Here is a 22,368-nt window from a genome sequence, read left to right as displayed (position 1 = left end):
AAACCCCTATTAACCCATTCTACACTCAACTCCCAGGGGCTTTTCTTTTCATTTGGCAGAAGCCATCATTTTGAAGGAAACCAAACCCATTTGACTCCCTCTTAGCCATGAGTTTTTGCTCTGCCAACACTCAACATTTGCAGAGGAAAAAACACGCACAAAAAGCTAATTTGGCGACCCATTTTTCCTCACTCGGCTCTCTCTGGAAAAAATCAGACAGGCCACAAAGAAAAAAATTCTCCACTCTTCCTCCCCCAAAAATACATCCCTCGGCCCTCTCTAGTTTCAGGAGACCAAAAAGACAAGCCACAAAAAGGAAAAAAAGCACTCCAATCCCTCTGGACTCACTGGGCAGAGGCAGAAAAAAAAAAGAAACGCACGAGAGAAGAGGAAGGGAAGCTCTCGGAATTTTGCAGCCTGACCCCTCACTCTCCCTCTCTCGGACTTGGGCGGAGGAAACAAACAGAACAGAGAAAAAAAAAATCTTCCCCAACTCCTCTCGGTTCCATCTCAACCTCACACACACCTACATTGAGGTATTTTTTTTAGTTTTTGTCTAGCACATTAAATCAATGCTTCATTGTTTAGTTTTCTTTCATTTCTGCTGGCTGCCTCGTATTGTTGTTGTTGCATTGCTGAAAATTGGGAAATGGCATGAACTAGATGAAGGAAAAGGAAATGATGTCTGTGAATGCATATTAATTGTTTGAAAAAATGCCAAAAAGATTTTAGGGACTGTTTTGCCTTAATGTAGTCTTTTGTTATTGTTTTCTGGTTAGTTAAAATCATAGTTGTATTGTAGAGGTTATAAGGAGTATTGTAATATATTTTTTTATGATTTTTGGTGAAAGATTTGGGTGTTTTAAAAAATAAAAACTGGACTGTATTTTGACTTTTTGGCCACTTTCAGATCATCTTTTGTAAAAACTAACTCCGGAAATGGAACCTACGCGAAAAATCGAGTGAGGGGGTGTATTTTGGTGAAATTTTGTGATCAGAAAAATGGCCGGCGACCGGCGGTGGCGGCGCCGGCAGCCGCCATGTCAGCCATGGTTGGCGGTGGCGAGGAGCTTCAGCCGGCCAGCCAAGGAAAAGAAGAACCGGAAGGGTAGAAGAAGAAGGAAAAGAAAAAGAAGAAAAAGAAAAGAAAAGAAAGAAAAAAGGGGATTGGGCTAATGTTTATTTTTTCGGTTGGGCCAAGAGCTAGTTTTGTTAGGTTTTGGGGTTGGGCTTTGGTTTATGTTTCTTTTGGGTTTCGGTTGGGCTGGGAGGTTAGAGCCCATGTGTTTTTGGCTGGGTTTGAGTGATAAAAGACGGGCTGGCCTGTGTGTTTTGGCTTGGGTTTTCAGTTGGGTTTAGGTATGTTCGACCCAAGTAAAATAAAAAGGGAGGCCCGATGCCCTTTTCTTGCCCAAATCAGAAACGAACTTGCACTTTAGCCCCTATTTTTTTGGAGTAGTTTCATTGTGGCCCAGAATATTTTAATTTTATTTCATATAGGTCCTTATAGTAATTTCACTTTGGTCCCTAAAATTTATCTTTCATTTAATTTTGACCCCTGAACTTTGAAAAAATATAATTTTTGTCCCCAAAAGTTTTTCAATTTTTGCAATTCAGTCCCTAATGAATTTTGACTCTTTTTATTGTGATTGTTTCTTTTATTTAATAGCTAATTATGTCGCTTTTGAATATATTTAACTTGCAATTTTTAGATGTTCTTAAATTTCTTTGCGTTTGACATGTTAACGTGAATTTAGTGTTTTAACATTATTATTATTATTTTCAATTAAAGTGGTGCCATGATTCTTTTGTTCATTGTGAGTATAAATAGGACAATTTGACTCCATTTAGTCACCACTTCAAACGGGAGGTACCCCTATTTTTATTATTTCAATGTCAATTATGTGCTCTTATGTGCTCCTATGTGTTCCTATGTGTTTATATATTTTTATATGTTTTATTTATTGCATTTAAATGTTCATTTAAATTTTCTTATATTATATTTGTTTAGTTTATTTTTATAATGATTCAAGAGGTATTTAAATACCTCAAAAATGTAATAGATAGGATAATTAGATTTGTTTTATTATATTTTTCCCTTCTAGTTTGTAGTTAGGCACTCCCCGATGTAATAGATAGGTTGCGTGTTATGTGGCTTATGTGTTATGTGTTTTATCCGCTTTCCTTAGGATTTTCGCATCTAAATATTATGTTTACGTGTTATGTGCTACGTGCTTTTATGTGTTTATTTGTTTTAATTTATGTTTTATTTGTTTCACTATGAATTGTTAATGCATGACGTCACCACACTAGTCCAACGCTAGTTGTGGTTTCTCCCTCCGCTTACTTGCTAGTCCAACGCTAGTAAGGATTTTTAGAAATGGGTTAGTCCAACGCTAGACCCTTTAGGTCATCTTGCGCTAGATTCATCATTGTATGCTATTCACCACATTTTCATGCATATTTTCATTTTTAGGATCTTTTCTCATTTGCATGATATTCCCTATTTTATTATCCCCTACCCGCTATAGGTGCTAATCATGTCATTTAGAATTGCATCCCATTTAAGCTAGTTCATTTGCTTGTTCATGTTAGGATAATTATTTTTCAAACATGGGAAATGGGTGATTATAACTTTCTAGTTTAAATACCCTATTAATCCATGTATAAGAAAATTATGTCACGAATTTTTTTGCCTCCCGTACCCTTCATGTTGCATTCCCTTTTTCTTTGATCACTTATATATATGTATATAATTTAATTTCTTTTCTTTTATTTTCTTTTCTTTTTCATCATTTGCATCCTTGTGACACCTTCGAGGATTTATTTTGACCTTCGCAATTAATGCGATTGGTTCAATTAAACCCTTGAATGAACATGTTGTCCCTTGCGATATTTTTTAAATTTGCATTCATATAGAAAACATCCAAATGTGATAAATTAAGGGTTAGATTAGGAAAATTTTGACTAAACCTCGCAACTAGCTTAGACTAGGTTGAAAGGGTGCCTTAGATTTGAGTTAATCGAATCTTTGCCTTCCCTTTCTTCAACCGTGACTCCCGAATCCATTTTCTCTTGTTTTCAAAGACGTGGAGTTGTCAAAAAGGGTTTTATTTTGTTTTACTTTATTTTTTGGGTGACTTGGTACACCAAAACTCCATACCAAGTGGCGACTCCTGTTTTTTCTTAAAAACCCTTTTAGACTAAATTTTGGACCCAAATTGTCGCATTCTTTTTAAGTCCCATTCTAGGTCCCTTTTAACTTGTTTAAAAAATAAAATCATATCTTTTATAAACCTCACACTTTATTTTTCTTTTCCATCGCGAAAAATGAGGCGCGACAGTGCCCTTTAAAAGCTGGAATTGGAAGTATACTTAGGGGGTGCTTGTTTCACATATTAGAATCAAAAATGGAAATGAAATCATAGACTCTGGTTTTGGGATTAATGACAGGGTGCCGAACCTGTGAAATAATAAATACCTACTCGAGAAAAATACAGATTTTGTATATAGCGGTGAGTAGGGTCGAATCCACAGGGATTGGGGATAATTCGTTCCTTCTAGAGTCCAAAGTATGGGGGGTTTTGGATTAAATGCTAACTAAATAAATTAACTGCAGAAAATAATTAAGTAAAAGAAATAATTAAGATAGCTCTAGCCAAGGGTATACTTCAGAAATGGTTCAAGCACTGATCATTGATTCACAGATAATTCCAACATTTAGTAATAGATTAGTTATAGTTGTCATGCACGCGATAAACAACCAACCTTTCCTTAATTTATCGATAGTTAAGGTACGACCGTTAACTATTTCTCTAACCCAAAAACAATCCTAAGTACGACCGTAGGATTTAATTTCTAGATTGCATTAATAATTAGAAAGGCCCAATCCTAACCAACAAACACGCTACGAGGGTTTGTTTAAGCTAGATCGTATATTCCCCTGACATAAACCCAATTACGCCAGTTGCTACTGAGATAGAGATAACGAACAATTACAGATTCAATTACTCCTATTTAGCAAAACTAGCCTATATAAATAATTAATTATTGCGCACTAATCAATCATACACAAGGCCATAGCAATTAAAATCAAGGAATATACAAATACCAATAAATGAAGAAAATAATTAAAATAAATTCGATCTCACAGTAATTGTTGAACCAAGTCTTCAGTTGTCCCCTTGACTAGAATTGAGAGGTTAGTCCTCCATTAATGGAGAACAACCATGCGAAAAAGCTAAGAAAAGAAAACTAAAACTATGCTAAAAACTGTCTAAACTAAAACTATTAAATCCTCCACCTCCCGTACGTTTCTACCTTTTTAAAGCCAAAAGGAAGTCTAATGCTATCTCTAGTGGTCCCCACACCAAATTCAAAGTCTTGTACGTTTCTTTTTCTAGAGTCCAAATGACTCATGCTTCTTATCCGTGGTCCCCGCACATGTGGACAAAACCTCCAAAGTACTTGTTGTTCCAAGTCTCTCTACGTTGTTTTCTTTGAAAAGCCCAAATGACTAAATGCCATGCACTAGCTTGTGGTCCCCAACAATTCAAGAGTCCAAGGTCCTTAGAAGTCTCCATTTTCTCATAAAAGTCCCTCCTTTTTGGTAATTTTCTGCTTTGTTCCTGAAATGAAGCTCCAATACCAAATATAAGTAAATATTAATAATTAAAACAATATTTGGCAAGAATAAAAGGGGAAATTAACAATAAAATTACTAACAATTAACACCCTATCAATCCCCCCCCACACCTAAATCATGCTTGCCCTCAAGCATGGGAACAACAATTGAACACCAAAATTTGACAATGGCTATTGCTCTAACTATCATATTGCCAAGATACCCAAAAAAACATATATCAAGCATCACAGTTAAGATCCAAGAAAAACCACTCCGATTAGCTTCTCAATCACCAACTCCTCCAATTTAAAGCAAACTAATCTAAGAAAAAGGAATGGTTGCTCACATTTATCAACAAATGGTCCAACTATTAACCAAAATCTTGACATTAAGATCACAAACCGGCAAACTGACTTATTCACATACTAACACAATCTTTATTTTTTTTTCCCTTTTTTTTGTTTCTTTTTTCTTTTCTTTTTTCTTTTGAGTAACAAAAGACTTAGTCTATAGCCCTTAGAGCCTTTTGACGCGAACTCCAACATTTGACAGATGGAGGGGCCCGGTTACTCAGCTCTAATTGCTACGGGACCACGCACTCATAGTAACTACTACCTTTTGACGCGAGAATCGACACTTTAATTGAAGATCCCCGGTTACTCAGTAGTAACAACTAGTGGAGTACAGTCACCTCTTATTTATGATAACATACCACAATAACTAGAAAATATCACAAAAATAACAGCAGCCAGCCTCAAATTTCCAAACATGGAGAACTAAAATTAATAATTGGACCAATTCACATGAAAAATGCCAACAATCATTCCCTATGCCTAGAAATGTTAACCAAAAATTGAAAAAGTTAAGCAATTATTGATATTCACCAAAGAGATGTTCCTGAACTCAACCACATCAACTTGATACCTTATTAATAACACTTAGCAATAGCAGAATTAGAGACAACAATCCAACATCAAACTTGGTATTCAAATAAAAAACTGACCACTAGGAAGAAAGAAAAGGAAATAAACGAAAATAGAACAAATAACAACGAAAATAAAGGAAAAGAAAAAAAAACTAAAAGCTGAACACCAGAAATACCAGTTGTACCACAGCTCTCCCCCCCACACCTAAATCCGACATTGTCCTCAATGGAGATCATAAAGTAAAGAAAGCGAATAGGACAACTACACTTCCCTGAATACGTGGTGGAAGGTCTCGGGCAGCTATGGAATAGGTGGGAACGGTGGAGTGAAAATGGTGCTACGGTAGTGCGCGGCAGTGAAAGATTGTAGAGGGAAAGAAAGCTCCGACATGTGTCTTGATCCAGGCGAACTAGAGTGCAACAGAGAACTTCAAACCAGCAAATTTCCAGACAATGCAGCAGTTTCAATCAATGGCCGAGGACGTCCAACAATGTGCTTGAACGCAGTCAATTCCAACGAATATGGCGATCAAACAGACTAGAAGCGGTAATGGAGTCTAAATAAATCAACAAATCTCAACAAATGAACCCAATTCTACCCAAAATCGCAACAAATGTTCTAAAGATTTAGCAATTGAAATCAATAGGTAAAATACTCCCAGTAAGTCAATTAGACGCCACCAACAGCAATAAGCAAAGGACGTGGCACAGTAGCCCTCCAATTCAACAAACAAACGCAGAAAATGCCCACCCAAAGGCACTTCAAATGACGCAAGACAGAAACTAGCAAAATAGAACTCAAGTGATACCAACAGGGACCCCAACAGAGCAGTGAATTCAACCAATTTGAGCAAGTGAACCTCAACAAATGTCACCAATTGGACAATTAATAACCCAATTCAGCCGACCAAAATTAGCACTTGAGCCAAGCAACAGGCACTCCAACAACAACAATTCAGAAATTGGACAGAAATAACTCAATAAAGATGCCCAGTAGTCAATGAGGCAACCAATAACATAGGAGTAACAAATGGTACGTACACTACCCTCACCAGTGCCACTGGTGTATGCACAGGGGAAAAAGTAAATCAAATGGCCAACCCACTGCACCTGATAGATCCGAACACACCCAATAGCACCAAAAATGAGCAGAAATCAAAACGAGAAGCAATTGGCAACAAACTCCCAAATCAACCCCAAAGAATGCACCAATTGTACTTAACGGGACTAGGGACAGTACTAGTGTGCTAATAAATCAACAAATGTCTCCAATTTAGGAAACCAGCAAGTCAACTTAACAGCACCAAGGAAGCACACAACGGCTATTGAAATGTCTCACGGAGCACATAAACCACAGAGCCGTCAATGGAGCCCAAAAATTGACATTAAAAATGCAGTAGACTAAAGAGCAACTTGGGAACAGAGGGACTCAAAGATACCTGCCCACTGCCCAACGGTGTCGTTGGTGGCAGTGGGTGATGGAAGCGGCGACGGCCAGGGCAGACCGTGGGTGTGCGTGTGAAGGCTGGTGGCGGCGCGCAGGTGGAGCATGAGCTGCGATAGCGGCATGTAAGAAAAAGAAGGAAAAAGAGGGAAACAGGGGAGCGGTGGAGAAGAAGAAGAAAAGAAAGAAAAAAAAAAATTTTTTTTTTGGGATTTTTTTTTCTTTTTAAAAAATTGAATTGAGATTGGAAAATTCGATTTTTGAATACCAAAACTGAAAATGAAGAAGGAAATTACTTTTATTTAAATAAAGAGAAAAAAAGAAAAAAAAATTTTTTTAAGGTGAAAAATTATTTCCTTTGTTTTTGGGTCGTCAAACATGGCGTGGGCACGCCAAGATTAGAGAGCATTCACTGACTTCGAGAGTTACCTTACGCACTTTAACGCGTGCCCTCCTCGCGTGGGCACGCCAAGATTACCTATCCTGATCAGAGTTAGAAAATATCAAGAGTGACTAGTACCCACGTGAGAAACGACATAATTAAATAATTAAGCACTAAAACAATAAAATTAACAATTGGGTTGCCTCCCAAAAAGCGCCTTTCTTTAATGTCTTTGGCTAGACATGCTATGCTTGTTCACGGAGGATAAAATCTTGTGGCTCGCTTCAATGCTTCATCTTCAATATGATCCTGGTAACCCTCATAGATGGAGTAATCTTTGAACACACAAGCTACGGTCTTCCATGGACTAATTGATGGCGCCAAATAATCAAGCATTGATCGCAATTCTTCATCCACTCCTCCATCAAGAGCATTCAACGGTTCAAGATATTTGACCATAGCTACTCTTAACTCATTCCTGCCATGAGACTCAAGAACTTCCGGTATAACAAAATCAATCTCATTAACAGAAATCATAGAGTCAGAGTTAAGAAAATGCGGGTTAGGGAATGGAGATGGTGTCACCACATTTGATGATTCTTCACTGGATTCTTTCACTTGAATGGGTTGCGGTTGGGGTTCCATTTCTTCCTTTTCGGCTTCTTTTTCAACTGCATCTGTACATCTCTCTTCTTGAAAATCTTGCAGCTCCTCATCACTAGTCAGGCGAATTGCACTCTCATTTTCAACAATGGTTTTCGAGGGCAATTCTTCAAATTGAGAAGCCAGTCGATTTATTCTGGATGTCAATAGACACATTTGATCTTCCAGTTTACTCATTGCCTCCTTCATCATCTCATTTCTCCTTTGTGTCTCCTGTTGGAATTGATATGTATTAATAACTATTTATTCAACTATTTCTTCAAGAGACATACCTGACATAGATGACGATTCTTGAGACTCATACTACTGAAAATTCATTGGCCCCGTTGTATAATTATAATCGGAGTTATCCCACCATTCTTGATCATACCCGTTTGGATTAGGGTTATACCACGTTTGAGACCAGGGTGAAAAATCTCCATAATTATTGAGGGGGACACTCAGATTATCTTGATATTCGGGGCACATACCGGTTGAATGATCCCTGGCATAACAAATTTTACAGGTTGCAGCAGCCATTCTTTCTCTAATAGAGTTTAGTGCCTCTGCATATGCAGACTTAACAAAAAAACTAGTCTCATCGCCTTCCCCGGAAACAAAATCCATTATATCACCAAAATACGGAGTGTTAGAAGCCATAAACTATATAAAAAAATAAGAGAAAAATAAATAATAAAAAAAAATGAACTCAAAAAGAAACAAATTAATCTAGCACCAGTCCCCGGCAACGGCGCCAAAAATTGACAGGTCGTCAGCCTGTGCAATAATTATAATAAAATATAGAACCTAGCTACCACTAAGAGCTGTCAATAATTAATCCTAGGTACTGGAGCAGGGACTCTAGGTGTGCAATGGGTTACTTGATTCACCCTGTTCCCGAAGAGTTTGCTGAATCCGATATACCAGAATTAATTAGTTGGCGAAAATAGTAGGCAGTGGCAAGTAAAGTCGTCTCCTCAGGGACTGGAGATATTTGTCTCTTTTTAAAGTCCAATTGATAAGGGGGGGTTTTACCGGAATGAAACTAAAAACAATTAAACAATTCAACTAAAAATAAATAATTAACTAGCACGAATATAGCAGGAATTAAATCAAGAATAAATAAATCCTAACCAAGGATGCAACTACTCAGGCACAGTCCATTTATCCGATCATTGATGCAGGAGGAGTTCACTTAATTTATTAATAGGCTAGTTATAGTCTGACGACCAATTTTTCCTTAAATTATTGATAACCAAGGTACGACCATTGATCACCCCTAACCAGAAAATACTCCTAGGTACGACCGTAGGAATTAATTTCCCAATTGCATTAATATTAGAAAAACCTAGCCCTAACCAATAACACGCTACGAGGGTTATTTAAATTAGATTGCACGTTCCCCTAATGTGTAAACACACCAGTTGCCACTAATATTAATCAATCAAACAATTACGGATTTAATTGACTAAATTGGCACGAGACTAATAAATCACATTGAACATCGGGCCCTTGACATCCAATTAATAAAATAATCCCATGAGAATACAAGCAGGCAACGTGCAAATATTAATAAATTAAGGAACGCGTGAAAACTGATTAAATCTCACAGGTTTTCGGGACTGCGCCGTCGAGTTGACCCTTGACTAGATGGAAGACTTAGCCACGCCGCATAATTAAATCATCACACGAATTAATGGGTTGCAAAAGCATAGCGTTTTCTATTAAGAAGCAAGGAATAAGATGTGTTCTTCCCGTTGGGGAATTTTGTCGAACACCTGGCGTGTGTCAGAGGCCAGTCAGAAGAAGGGAAAAACTAAAACTAAACTAAAAGACTAAAACCAGAGATATCCCTCTGCTACTCTACGTTATCCCTATTTAAGCCACAAAAGAAAGATAACTAAAGGCTCTCTCTACGTGGTCCCCACACATGTGGACAAAGCCTTCAAAGTACTTCTTGCCCCAAGTCTCCTTCCGTAGCTTTCTTTTTAGAGTCCAAATGACTAGATGCCTTCCACTAGCTTGTGGTCCCCACCAATTCAAGGACCCAAGCATTGAAGCCCTTAGAAATCTCCATATTTTCCATAAAGTCCCTCCTTTTGGTAGTTTTCTGCTTTATTCCTGAAATTAAGTCCACATACCAAATATGAGTAAATATCAGCAATTAACACAATATTTGTCAGGGATAAAAGGGGAAATTAATAATAAAATTACTAACAAATTGTACCCTATCAATTAAACTTTTCATTCAAATATCTAACTTGGTTCACACATTGGAATTAGCATCATTCTAATTCCTGATGTTTGGTTTGATAAGTGTTTCGGAATTAAATGCAATTAAATTCCAAATTTACCCCTGATATAACAATTCTTATAAAACAAAGGGATAATTGCAGAAACTGGTAGGTTTTGTATTTAACAAAAATATGAGACTTTGTAGATTTTGAAGTTTAAGGAAGGGATATTTGAAGTTTAATGACTGTTATACAACTTTCAAAACAAACAAATTCATTCTAAATTTTTTTTTGGGATAATTTCATAAACCAAATCGCGGTCACTTTCACAAAAGTCATATTTTCCCATAAAAAACCAGCTCTTTATAGCTTTCCTCCATTATAAGAACAGAGTACTCATTTTTTCATAAATAAATTTATTTATAGGATAAAATAAAAATAAACCTGTTTTCCAATAAAACACTAGCTTTTTATGGCTTTCCTCCATTATAAGAACAGAGTACCCATTTTCCCATAAACAAATTTATTTATCGGATAAAATAAAAATAAACTCATTCTCCAATAAAACACCAGCTCTTTATGGCTTTAGAATGAAGGGTTACAATATCGCTGTCTCTATCACCATCAACTTTTGATTCCCTACTTCTCCCATCCCACCCAACACCAGAACGAAAAAGATTTCACAAAAGATCAAATCTTGCGTGAAATGATCAACTATAAAGCTTTATTAATATGCCAACCGCAACTATGTTCAAATGCTATACTGAGCAGGTTCTTAATATACAAAAAAACAATTCGTACTAAAATCTCACAATTAATTTGCTGCAAGTCATCCTTCCTGCACTGAACAAGACCCCTGAAGCGAAGATCTTTGGGTTGAGGTTCTTAATATACTGAGCAGGTTCTTAATATACAAAGAACAATTTGTACTAAAATCTCACAATTAATTCACAGCAAGTCATCCTTCTTGCACTGAACAAGACCCCTGAAGCGAAAATCACAAATCCCTTGGATTTGGGTTGTGAGTTTTCTTCAATTTTTCTTAGAGATCTTTCTGGTGGAGATCTTGTTGAACAATTTGCCCACTGAAGATATTTGCCCACTATTAATCCATTTAGATCTACTTTAGATCTTTTTGTTTCAAGACATTTTGGATTACAGATGAAGATTATGTGATGAAGAAGAAGAGATAGGAAATTTGACGAAGAAGAAGAACAGAAGGTGCGGCGTGTGATGGAGAGAAAGAGAGGGTAGGTCCGTCATAAATGTTGTCTGAGGAAATAAATTGAGAGTTTTGTCCAAAACCTCCCAATTTGCTTGCGAATGGGATAACTCCGAATTTTTAGAAATGATTCTAAAATTTGCATTCCAATAGACTTAACTCAAACAATAAATACGGAGTACATTCTTTTCCGTGATTCCCAAACCCTTTAATCAAGCAACCCGTCAGTGAGTGAGCAGGAGCCCTACATTAGCATACAACCACAAGGCATTGGGAATATACGACCAAAGGAAGGCTATAAAGAGTATAGAAATAAGACTAAATAGACTCTCCTGAGTATGTTATCCTATCAAGAACAGAAAAAAAAAAAAAAAAAAAAAAAAAAAGAGCTACAAGGAAAGGATCGTTATACCCTTTGTTTAACATTATGCTATTGTGCAATATGTAAGAACTTTTGTAAGTAACTTATAATTTAGAGGGCATTTTTTAACCCTTAATGATGACTGGAGTCAAATCTATCTAAACTTTTTATAAGGAAAAAAAAAATTGGGCTTGAAGTTTGTTCAAAAAAATAAAATTTTGGACTTGAAGTTATGTGGTGTTTTTTTTCTGCTCTTCAAAAAGGGGGTACGCTCGAATATAAAATTTACAAGGTTTTTTTTCCCATTAATACTCCAAGAGCACTCAATAGTCAAACGAAAATATGGAAGGTAGGTGCATTACTAAAGTTTTAAAATTACATCCATATTCTGAATTATAATACTTTCGCAAAAAAACTTTTTAAATGTGATCTCAGAACGCCAAATAGATCAACCCAATTCATGAAAAATATACATGGAAGAATGAGGGGATGGCTCATGAGGGATTACTGCTCTCCTGATAAATTTCTAATAAAACTCTCAATTAGTTTTTCAACTATTTTTTTTATCTTATAATTATATTTTTTTTCAAAAGACAAAAGAAAAAACCTACTCCGTCCGTCCCACTTTGATAGTCTTGTTTTCTTTTTTCGTCTGTCCCAAATTGTGATCCACTTTCCAATTGAATAATGTAGTTATATTTTAATTTTTCTAAAATACCCTTATTCAATGTAAGTTGCTGTTACTATAAATTTACCACATTTAATGCATTTAGATTTTCCAAGCTTATTTATATCCGGAGGGAAACAAACTATGTCATCATTGGCTACAAACCATGAGTGAAAATTTTCAAAACCATCCATATTCCCACAATTTTTCTAATGAAACTCCAACAAAAGAATATGATTTCAAGTTCTCATAAAGTTGTACTCTAATTAATGTGAGGGTATTTTAGGAAAATAACTACCTAAATTGATTGTTCAAACAAAGTTAACAACTTTTTTTTAAACTGTGTGGAAAAAAATCAGGACTATCAAAGTGGAAAGGAGAGAGTATAATATAATTTTTCTAAAACACCAAACCAAACAAACCTCGAAATTTGAATAAACTTTAAAATTGTGCCATACGTCGTGGGTGAATAGTGCATGTATAATATGGGGCTTGTTTGGAAGTGAAGTTTTTGGCCAAGTTTTTTAGCTACTAGTTTTTTAACAACTTTTGCTACAGGAACCCCAAAAAACTTATCAAAGTTTTTTACCTATACACTTCAAAATAATACACAAAAAACTTCCCCTTCAACTTTTCTTCTTCTTTTTTCTCCCCCACCCAACCTGCCACCACTTCCACCACCGCTTCCGATGCCGGTAACTATTCCGGTCAACTTTTGCCGGCCTTTCTCTTTTTTTTTTTTTCTCTCCCTCCCTTGCCCCTTTGACCGATATGTTAGTTTCCAAAATCTTTTTTTTCCTTTTTTTTTATTTCTCCCTCCCCCCTCCCCTCTTTCCCTCTGCCTTTCCCCTCCACCTTCCCCCTCCCGCAGCTTGGGGAGAAGAAAAATTGCAAAAAAAAAAAATTAAAAAAGATTCTGCCGATGCTAACTGGCACCAGCAGTAACGACGAGGAGGGTTCTCGAGAATTTGCAGTCAAGAAGCCAAGAGCCCTCCTGTCTTTAGACCTGAATCTTCTGGCCACCCCAGACCAACCTGAATCTTCCGGCCGCCCTCCTGTTCGATTGCGGGCAAAGGGAGAGGGAGCTTTTGCAGGGGTGGGGGAGGGGGTTGCGGGCAGAGGAGAGCGACAGGGAAACTTTTGCAGGGGGCGGCGGGTTTAACTTTTGCAGGGGGTGGCGGGGGAGGGAGGAGGGGTGGCGGGGAAGGGAGTTTCAGGAAAAGGGACAGGGGAGGGGGAAGGGCAGGGGGTCATGTTGGCAGAGGAAAGGGCGGGGGTGGCCGAGGGAAAGGGCAAGAGGGTGGCGGGGGGAGGGGGTCGCGGTGGCAAGGAGGGAAGGGACACAGGGGGTTGGCGGGAGGGAGGGGGTCACGGTGGCAGAGGGGAGGTGGCGGGAGGAGAAGGGGAAAGGGAGGAGAGGGGTGGTGGGCGTGAGCTGCTGGGAGGTAACGGGGAGGAAAGAAAGAAAGAAGAAGAAGAAAAAGGAAGAAGAAGAAGAATAGAGGAAAGAAAAGAAAAAGGAAAGAAAGAAAAGAAAAAGAAAGAGAAAGAGAAAAAGAAAGAAAAAAAAAAGAAAAGGAAAAAAAAGTTCCACCCTACAAAAACTTCTACAAAATTTTCACCTTATAAAAACTTCTACAAAATTTTTTCAAAAATTTCTACAGTGCACTACAGTAAAGTTTTAGACAAACTCCCAAAAAATTCAGGTTCCAAATAGGCCAATGATTTTGCATTTGGGTAATTACATGTTCTATTGTTCATATTCAGTGTTAGGTTTTATATTGTTTCCAGCACTTAGAACTTTTGATTGGTGCCTTGAAAGAGTCTATAATAAATGATACGTCAACGATTAATGTTAAGGAAAAATTTATACACGAAGAAATTCAAAATAAATTATTCATTTTATTTTTACTCACAGTGTACTCTTCTCTATCTGATCCATTATTAATTTCATGTTTTCACCTTTTTGATACGTCAAAAGAAGATTAGAAATCAAAATAAAGTAGGAGTAGTTGTTGCTCTCTAGATTTGTCATTTGAAAAGTACCCTTTCTAAATTGCCAATGCACATTTATGAAATCAAAATTTTATATTTGAAGGCTGCTCGTTTAAACTTATCTAATGTTATCTCATTTATGCATGTTGATTACATGTTTGCATGAAAAGTTGAATTCTCAAAAGAAAAAAAGACTGTAATATTAGGATAAATATGTTTGTGATCAATCATGCACTTTTTATATATTAATGTATATTAACATCTACATATGAAATTATGAATACTTATTAATTTGATAAATTGCATACCATCTTAGACTTGAAGTTATATGGTTTTTTTTTTTTTTTTTTTCATTTGGTACCCTGAAAGCACGTGAAAAGTTGAAAGTTAGGTGCACTATTAAAGTTTTAAAATTACTATCCAGGTCCTGAGTTACAACACTTTCACGATGAAATTAGCTTCTTGTGAAAAGAATAATGCCGAGCCCACTTGTTATTTTGTAACCTTAGAGTACCAAGAATACCAATCCAATTCATAAACAAGATAAAAATGTCTTTGATTAATTCAACATGCTACAGATTTTCGAACTAGAAACTATCTCAAAAGATATTAATTTATCAATGGAAATAAGTGGACAGATTCAATAAAGAGACGTAATTGACATCTTTTTTTTTTTCTAAAAATGAAAGCATTTAATAATATTAACACATAATTACAGAGTTCTAGCTTTAACAGTAAAGTTATGAGCCAAATTGACAGATGACCTACTAATCAACCAACTACTCTACTACTAGAATAGTTAGCCACTAAGAGAATTTTAAAATTTTATTTAGGTGTAAGTCAAAGGATCAAATTCCTTTATCTATATTTTAAAAATTCAAGTTTTCGAGAAATATTGTCAGCGGGTGTGTAAGCACCTGTTTAGACAGGTGATGGTTCAGTCCCCTTCGGAATAAAAAAAAAGAAGAAGGAATGGACCTTCTTGCTTAGTTTATGGATTATTATGAAGTGGATCTTGGAGCACCCATCCAATACCTGCTGAGGTATCATGATTGACAACGATCCATCAACAAAAAATAACTCCATTACAAGCAACCGTGTAATTTTGGATGATAATTGACAGCTAAGTCTCTATCATGAGACACGAACTTGGATAATGCAAGTGCAAGGTTCTTCTTTGTCTTTTGGTTTCATTTAAGTTTGGCTTGACTCCATATCGAGTTAAAAATATTGCCCGAGTTTGGTTTTATTATGATGTTGATAAATGAGAGGAAAGAAAGGACAAGAAAGGTTTAGAAGTTTTGCCTTATGGGTCATTAAATAACTTACATGAATCAGTTTTGAGTTTGTGATTTCACTTAAAAGTTATTTGAATTAGTTCTAAGATTCAGAACTTTACCTTAACCTAAGGGCGCAAGGACTCAAAAATAGGGATGCTAATGGAACAAAATTTTAGGCAAAGGAGGATTTCTCAACAGATTACAATACAACTCCTGGGGCTAGGATTTTATTACATTTAGAAACCAGGACATAACACCGTTGTATTGTACCTGATGATTATTCCACAACACAAGCTAAACTAAAACAAAAGTTCACAAAGTATCAAACCAAACTTGCACTTTGTGGTCTTCCAACGAAATACCAAACCAAACTGGCACTTCATGTGCTCGTCCAAGCCAAAACCAGAACAGCAAGTCAGCTTAATATCAAAGCAAACTTGCTCGTCATATGCCCTTCCACGTTGACAATGGTGGAGTTTCAGAATTTTGCCAAGTGCTGACTTCAGGCCCGTATCTCTCACCCTTGACTCCAGCCGAAGCAATAGATTCAAGTTCTGCCATTTCCTCTGCAGACAGTTTTACAGACAAAGCTCCTATATTCTGATCGAGGTTCTCAATCTTGGTAGTGCCAGGTATGGGGCAAACATCATTGCCTTGGTGATGGACCCAGGCCAATGCTAGCTGTGATGGAGTACAACCCTTCCTTGAAGCAATGGCATTGACCCGCTCGTACAAGTTCTTGTTGTGCTCCAAATTCTCTGCTTGAAACCTTGGCATATGCTGCATTGTATGAATTTCAAAACTTAAGCAACTGCAACGCCAGAAATTCAAAATGGAGTAAAGCATGTGCTGTCTATAAATGAAGGTATTACGAATAACTTCAAGATGATCGATAATAACTGCATTGAAATGAAAGTCCATTTCTCCTCAAAATTGCAGAGACAATTATTAAAAAATGCCATAGTTTCTTGCCTTCTGCCTTTTTCATGTCCAGGATATTTTTGCACCATAAAATAGAAAACTCCCACCGCTCGTGATAGTTGATAACGCTAGTGCTATCTTTAAATTCTAACAAAAAACAGAGCACACAATTTCTATCCTGTCTCTACAAAAGGTTCAGTTTCTAACAATGCCAAAAACTGGATTTACTGGAATCCAAGACGACCAAGACTTGTCAGATAGAAAAAGCTTGTTTAGTCGCTCTGTTGGATAGAAGTTAATTATATTAGATAGTTTTAGAGAAGTTCCACCAAATTATTGGACATCAATTAGTGCAGCAACATGTAACAGATAGATAAGAATAGGGATATTGAGAAAGATTGCAACTGACTATACTACACTAGGAACTACTAATCTTTTTGGATATTCACAAACCTTTCGGTAGTCATCGTCAGTCAAATTCTCAACCAGCTTTGGACCTGAAGAGAAGAATCCTCTTCCAAGTGGACTGTATGCAACAATCCCTATTCCAAGCTCTCTACAAGATTACACCAAAATGAACTTACAACTTCATATTTCTTCCAGACCATGTAGAAAATGAAGCAGAATAAATACACTACCTGCAAGTGGGAATGATCTCTTCCTCGACATCTCTGCTCCACAATGACCACTCCAACTGTATAGCTGTTATTGGATGAACAGCATGTGCTCTTCTAATTGTTGAAGCTGAGGCCTCAGACAGACCTATATACTTTATTTTACCCTCTTCAACCAATTTCTTAAATTCTCCTACCTGGGCAAAATAGAATTTTTAATGGACGAGAAAATTCCAAGCTGATTTATTAAATTCCATACGAAGGTAGAGAATCGAAATTATACATCCACATACGAAAAGTAGCACTAGTTCAGTGCAGCAGCACAATCTTGACAAAGTATACATCAAGCTCAAAGCACTACTTGACAAAAATGGCAACAAGCAGCCAAGATGTTTCTCTAGATGATGATGTTATTAACTCACTGGTTGACTTAGCTCTGATATCATTATACCACATTATACAACATTATACAATTTTCTTGACTTCTTCTAAACAGACTAATGGCTGCACATATCAATTGCCAATCATCAATTTTGCTTGATCTCATTCAAACTTACCTGAATTTTGAGTGATTGTGCGATAAGAAAATTTCTTCCTGCTGCTCAAGAAAAGCAAAATATGTTTTGCTAGCTATACTAGGAAAAAATTTATATAAATCGTTCCAAAAAAACTTCAATTTGATAAAAACTGAGTACCAATCTGCTGCTTTATGCACTGAATTAAAAGATGTGGCAACTGACAACTGACAAGGTGTATAAATTAGCATATGATTACTCAACCGGATTACAAATTTCAAAAGAAAGAGAATGCACAGGTCTTCTGGCTCTAAAGGAAAGCCATAGAATCTATAGCATGTCATATCCATTAGTAACTCCCTCAGCAGGGCAGTCAAGCTACAATTTTTATGCTTACAAGACTAATAGTTTGGTTCTCTTTATTTTTGAGATGCTGGTGCTAAATAAAGCTTTACCTTAATGCAGATCAACATGTATAGCACACAAATTGCATTTTTTAAGACCTTTTTTTTTGTATATTTTAAGCAATTGCAAAGGACATGAAAAGCAGTTGTATGCCTAAATTTGAAGTTGATCAAACTTTCATTTTTTTAAGAATGAGATGGAGATTTAAACAAGAAAGGTAAAATGGAGCAAACCGTGACTTCAATGGGCACATTTGTATCAATGCGAGGCTGATAATAGAGATCAATGCAATCCAAACCAAGCCGCTTCAAGCTGCCTTCACATACAGCTCTCACATGGGCTGGATCACCACGTATACCAGACTGCCCATCCTGATCAATGAATGCAAATTTTGTTGCTAGCTGCATTGTCTCTCTCTTTCCTTCCTTCAAGGCCTAAAACCACACTTTCATAACATCAATCATGGAGGACATGAACATTATTGCATGTTACAGCAAGTTGATTTGTGATCCATGCATGGCACAATCTGTCTGAGATTTTCCATCCTTTTCATTTTTAAGACTATGCTGCTTCTTCCTATTGAATATGGTAACACGCAGAATGAAAATTATGTAAACCACGGACTTTAGAAGCTTGATTCAGTTAAAGGAGCCAATCCCTTTCCTTTTTTCTGCTCTTATTTCTGTTTCTTCGAATACAAATTCACAGTCTACCTTTACCACTGATAAGATTAGATGGAAAACATGAGCATAGACAGATTCGTATACATGAACAATAATAAAAAAAATAGGAACCTCATATTTAATCAAATTATTAAGGTGCAGTAAATAGTGCCCTATTAGGATCCATTTGGATTCAAGGGAAGGAAAAGAAATGAAAACATCCTAGTGAAAAAAGAAAGGAAAGGAGATAGAGGAGTACAGTTCGCCTATTGTCTTTTCGGAAAGAAAATTCTCAAACAGGGGTACATTTCACAAAGAGTTTCCAAATAGTGAGAGTTCTGAAACAACTAATGTGTCTTTTAGACAATGCATTTAGTGAATGCATTTTTTTAAGGAAAAATACCTAGACAAATAAAAGAATGCATTTTGTGAATCTGTCTTTTGAGGAAACAACTCATTTATTAAGTTCATTTTTCACCCTTTGAGAAGAAGTTTAAAGAACACCACCTTTTGAGAAGTGAATTTAGAAAATCCCTCTTTTTGAGAATTTACTCGTTTGGATTAGACATGGATGTGAAACAAAACTTAAAGATGTTGTTTGGTTAAATGACAGAAAAGAAAGGAATCAAAGCCCAAGTCCAAAATTTGGGTTTTGAGGCATTTAAATAGAAAATCATTAAAAAGCAAAATTCCTTTCTTTTCCTTTCTGTCCACTTTTGAATGGAAATGTAACTTTGTCCACGTTTGGATGGAAATAAAACTGAAGGAAAACAACCAACCTTGCTCCTTCCTTCCTTTCCCTTATCTCCTCTTCTTTCCCTGCTTAAAATGTCAATCCAAACACACTTCTCTCTTGGTTAACATTCCATTAGAATAAAGATACAAGCTTTTTGGATTGACAAATGGACTTTAAGAGCCAACAAAATTTACCTGTTTATAATTCTTCTTGGTTGATTATTTTTTATCGATCACAGATTCTGATTTTAAATAATTAATTTTTGTGATGTTTCAGATTATAAATTTTTTAATAACCAAAAAAGCTATAATTCATAATTGGCCAAAGAGCAGATCTTACTGATTCTAATTATTTTCTGTAATCACTTACCATAATCAAATTATGCAAAATCTAAAGCAACCAAGAACAGAGTCAAAACTAAAAGTACAAGAGTTCATGCATACCGCACAACTGCAGAAAAATGCAAATGTGATTAAAGCAGTGGCGGAGCCAGAAAAAATTTTTAATGATGACAAAAAAAAATACTAAAATTTTTTACTTACTTTTTTTTTATTTTTAAGAAAAAAAAATTTACTGACAAATATAAATGATGCATATATTTCATGAAAAATATAAAAAAATAAATTCAAAATTATTAATGTAATAATAATTTTATTTAAAAAATAAACTAAATTATTGCGAGTTTTTACTGCGAGTTTTTATATTTTGATAATTTATTTGGTTGTGGAAGTAAGAATAACTCTCGGTTGTGGAGGGAAAATGAGAGACTAGTAGAGGGGAGGAAAATTGAGAAGTGGGGACAACGGAAATGAATGATATAATTTGATGAATTGATTAAGAAAAAAAGTAACTAACTACTTGATTGTGGAAGGTAGTGACTCTCGATTGTAGGGGAAAAATGAGAGATCAGAGAAGAGAAAAAAAATTGGGGAGCGAGACCCAGAGAAAGTAAATGATATAATTGATACTTGCAAGTTGAAATGAAAAGATTTTCTTTTTAATTTATTTCAAATGAAATTTGTGTCCCATGTATTTTTTTAGAATTTAACTTTATGAATTAAATTAAAAAATCACGTAATTCTTTCATGTCCTTTTTAAGAAAACTATGGAAATACATTTAAAATTATATCAAAATTACATTAATATTATAGAAATTTAAGGGGCAAGCCCAGGTCCAAGTGCCCCATCTTAAATCCGCCCTGAATTAAAGTTACCTTGCCGATGAGGATTTCGTTGGTGTAGGGTCCATAAAAATTCGCGGTATCAAGATGGGTGATGCCTCTGCTAATAGCATAGTGAATGAGTTTGATCATGTCGGGCTCCGGCTTTGGTGGGCCGTAGAAGGCTGACATGCCCATGCAGCCCAGCCCTTGCGCTGAAACTTCGAGACCTTGCGATCCCATCTTGATTCTTGGCACTGTAACTCGTGCTGCCATTTTCAGATAGAAAAACACGAGGGAGGAAAGAGCGGAATGGATCAGGGTTTACTGCTTGGTGAGTGAGGGCAGAGGAGGAAGGAGGCAGGGATGACTGAATATACAGTAGTGCCGAATGAGGACAGCGGGGTTGGTGTGGAGTAGGCCCCGGTTGATTGCCGGCCTTGACTGAGACATGTCAAAAGTTAATTTTCAACAAAATATTCTACGTAATGAAATTGAAAACTAGTCCATATCTATATGAATTGGGTTTTTTTTATTAGAAGCTTCCAAATTCTCAATAGATTTTTTATTTATATTAATTTCTTCCTGTTTATTATAATTCCTAAAATGAAATGTCAAATCCTTTTTCAGAGATTTTCAATTTATTTCAATTCCTAAAATGTACTGTTAATTCCTTTTTTGAAGCTTTGTTTATTTATTTTAATTCCTAAAATGCAATGAGTTAATTTCAAAATCTTGATTGTAGACTATATTCTCATCATTTTAAAATTTAAATTATTTCAAATCCTATCAACTTGATGATATATGCAACTTTAACATTTGAGAGGAAAAAAGAATTTTCTGGTCCATACGTATTTTTGGTTATGTGTTATCCTAATCTAAGATTACTATTGAAAATTCTTTTTTTTTTTTTATTTCCAAGATCCGCTTTAGTTTCTAAATGTATTATATATATATATATATATATATATATATATATATATATATATATATATATATATTGCATAAGGATTTTTTAGTTGGAAGCCTTCCTAGACCTCCAAGCACTTAATTCCTTTTTCGTAGATTTTCTATTTATTTTAATTCTTAAAATGTAATGAGTTGATTTCAAAATCTTGATTGTCGACTATATGCTCATCATTTAAAAATTTTAATTATTTCAAAACCAACAATTTGATGATAATACACAACTTCAACATTAGAGAGGAAAAAGAGATTTTTTTGATACACATGTATTTTTGTATTATCCAAATCTAAAATTACAAATGTAAACTCTTTTTTCTTTATCTCCAGCATTCACTCTGGTTTCTACATGTATTATATGCGTTTTCTGATATCTATAGCTACATAAATTGCATAAGGGTACATATTATAATACATGTCAAAAATTAATATACAAGAAAATATTCAACATAAAGAAATTGAAAACTAGTACTTATTATAATGCAAGCATATATTTTTCTCATATCATGTACTTTCCATGCTATAATGCAAGCATAAAATTAGACAAATATCCTAAATAATCTAATATCCAAACATCATCTATATCTATATGTATTGCAGAGAGGGTTTTTAGCAG

General features: G+C 35.7%; 1 protein-coding gene across 2 annotated transcripts; it reads right to left on the bottom strand.

Annotated features, from left to right (window-relative positions):
- Positions 1 to 15,946: 15,946 nt before the first annotated feature.
- Positions 15,947 to 21,144, bottom strand: LOC113734655 (probable aldo-keto reductase 2). 2 transcript variants are annotated; one of them, XM_072082250.1, is made up of 6 exons: positions 20,844 to 20,962; positions 19,673 to 19,712; positions 18,465 to 18,665; positions 17,336 to 17,508; positions 17,151 to 17,253; positions 15,947 to 16,556 (listed from the first exon to the last, which is right to left on the bottom strand). In XM_072082250.1, the coding sequence occupies exons 1-6, from the start codon at positions 20,921 to 20,923 to the stop codon at positions 16,221 to 16,223; spliced, it is 933 nt and encodes a 310-aa protein (XP_071938351.1). In that variant the 5' UTR covers positions 20,924 to 20,962; the 3' UTR covers positions 15,947 to 16,220. The 2 variants fall into 2 exon arrangements, with proteins under 2 accessions (XP_071938351.1, XP_027117081.1); XM_027261280.2 differs by lacking the exon at positions 19,673 to 19,712 and having other exon boundaries at positions 20,844 to 21,144.
- Positions 21,145 to 22,368: the final 1,224 nt, after the last annotated feature.

This window comes from Coffea arabica, chromosome 3c (assembly GCF_036785885.1).
Source record: "Coffea arabica cultivar ET-39 chromosome 3c, Coffea Arabica ET-39 HiFi, whole genome shotgun sequence".
NCBI classification, from domain to species: Eukaryota; Viridiplantae; Streptophyta; class Magnoliopsida; order Gentianales; family Rubiaceae; genus Coffea; species Coffea arabica.
Note: the sequence above shows the minus strand (reverse complement) of the source record. Positions and strands in the feature narration are given on the sequence as shown.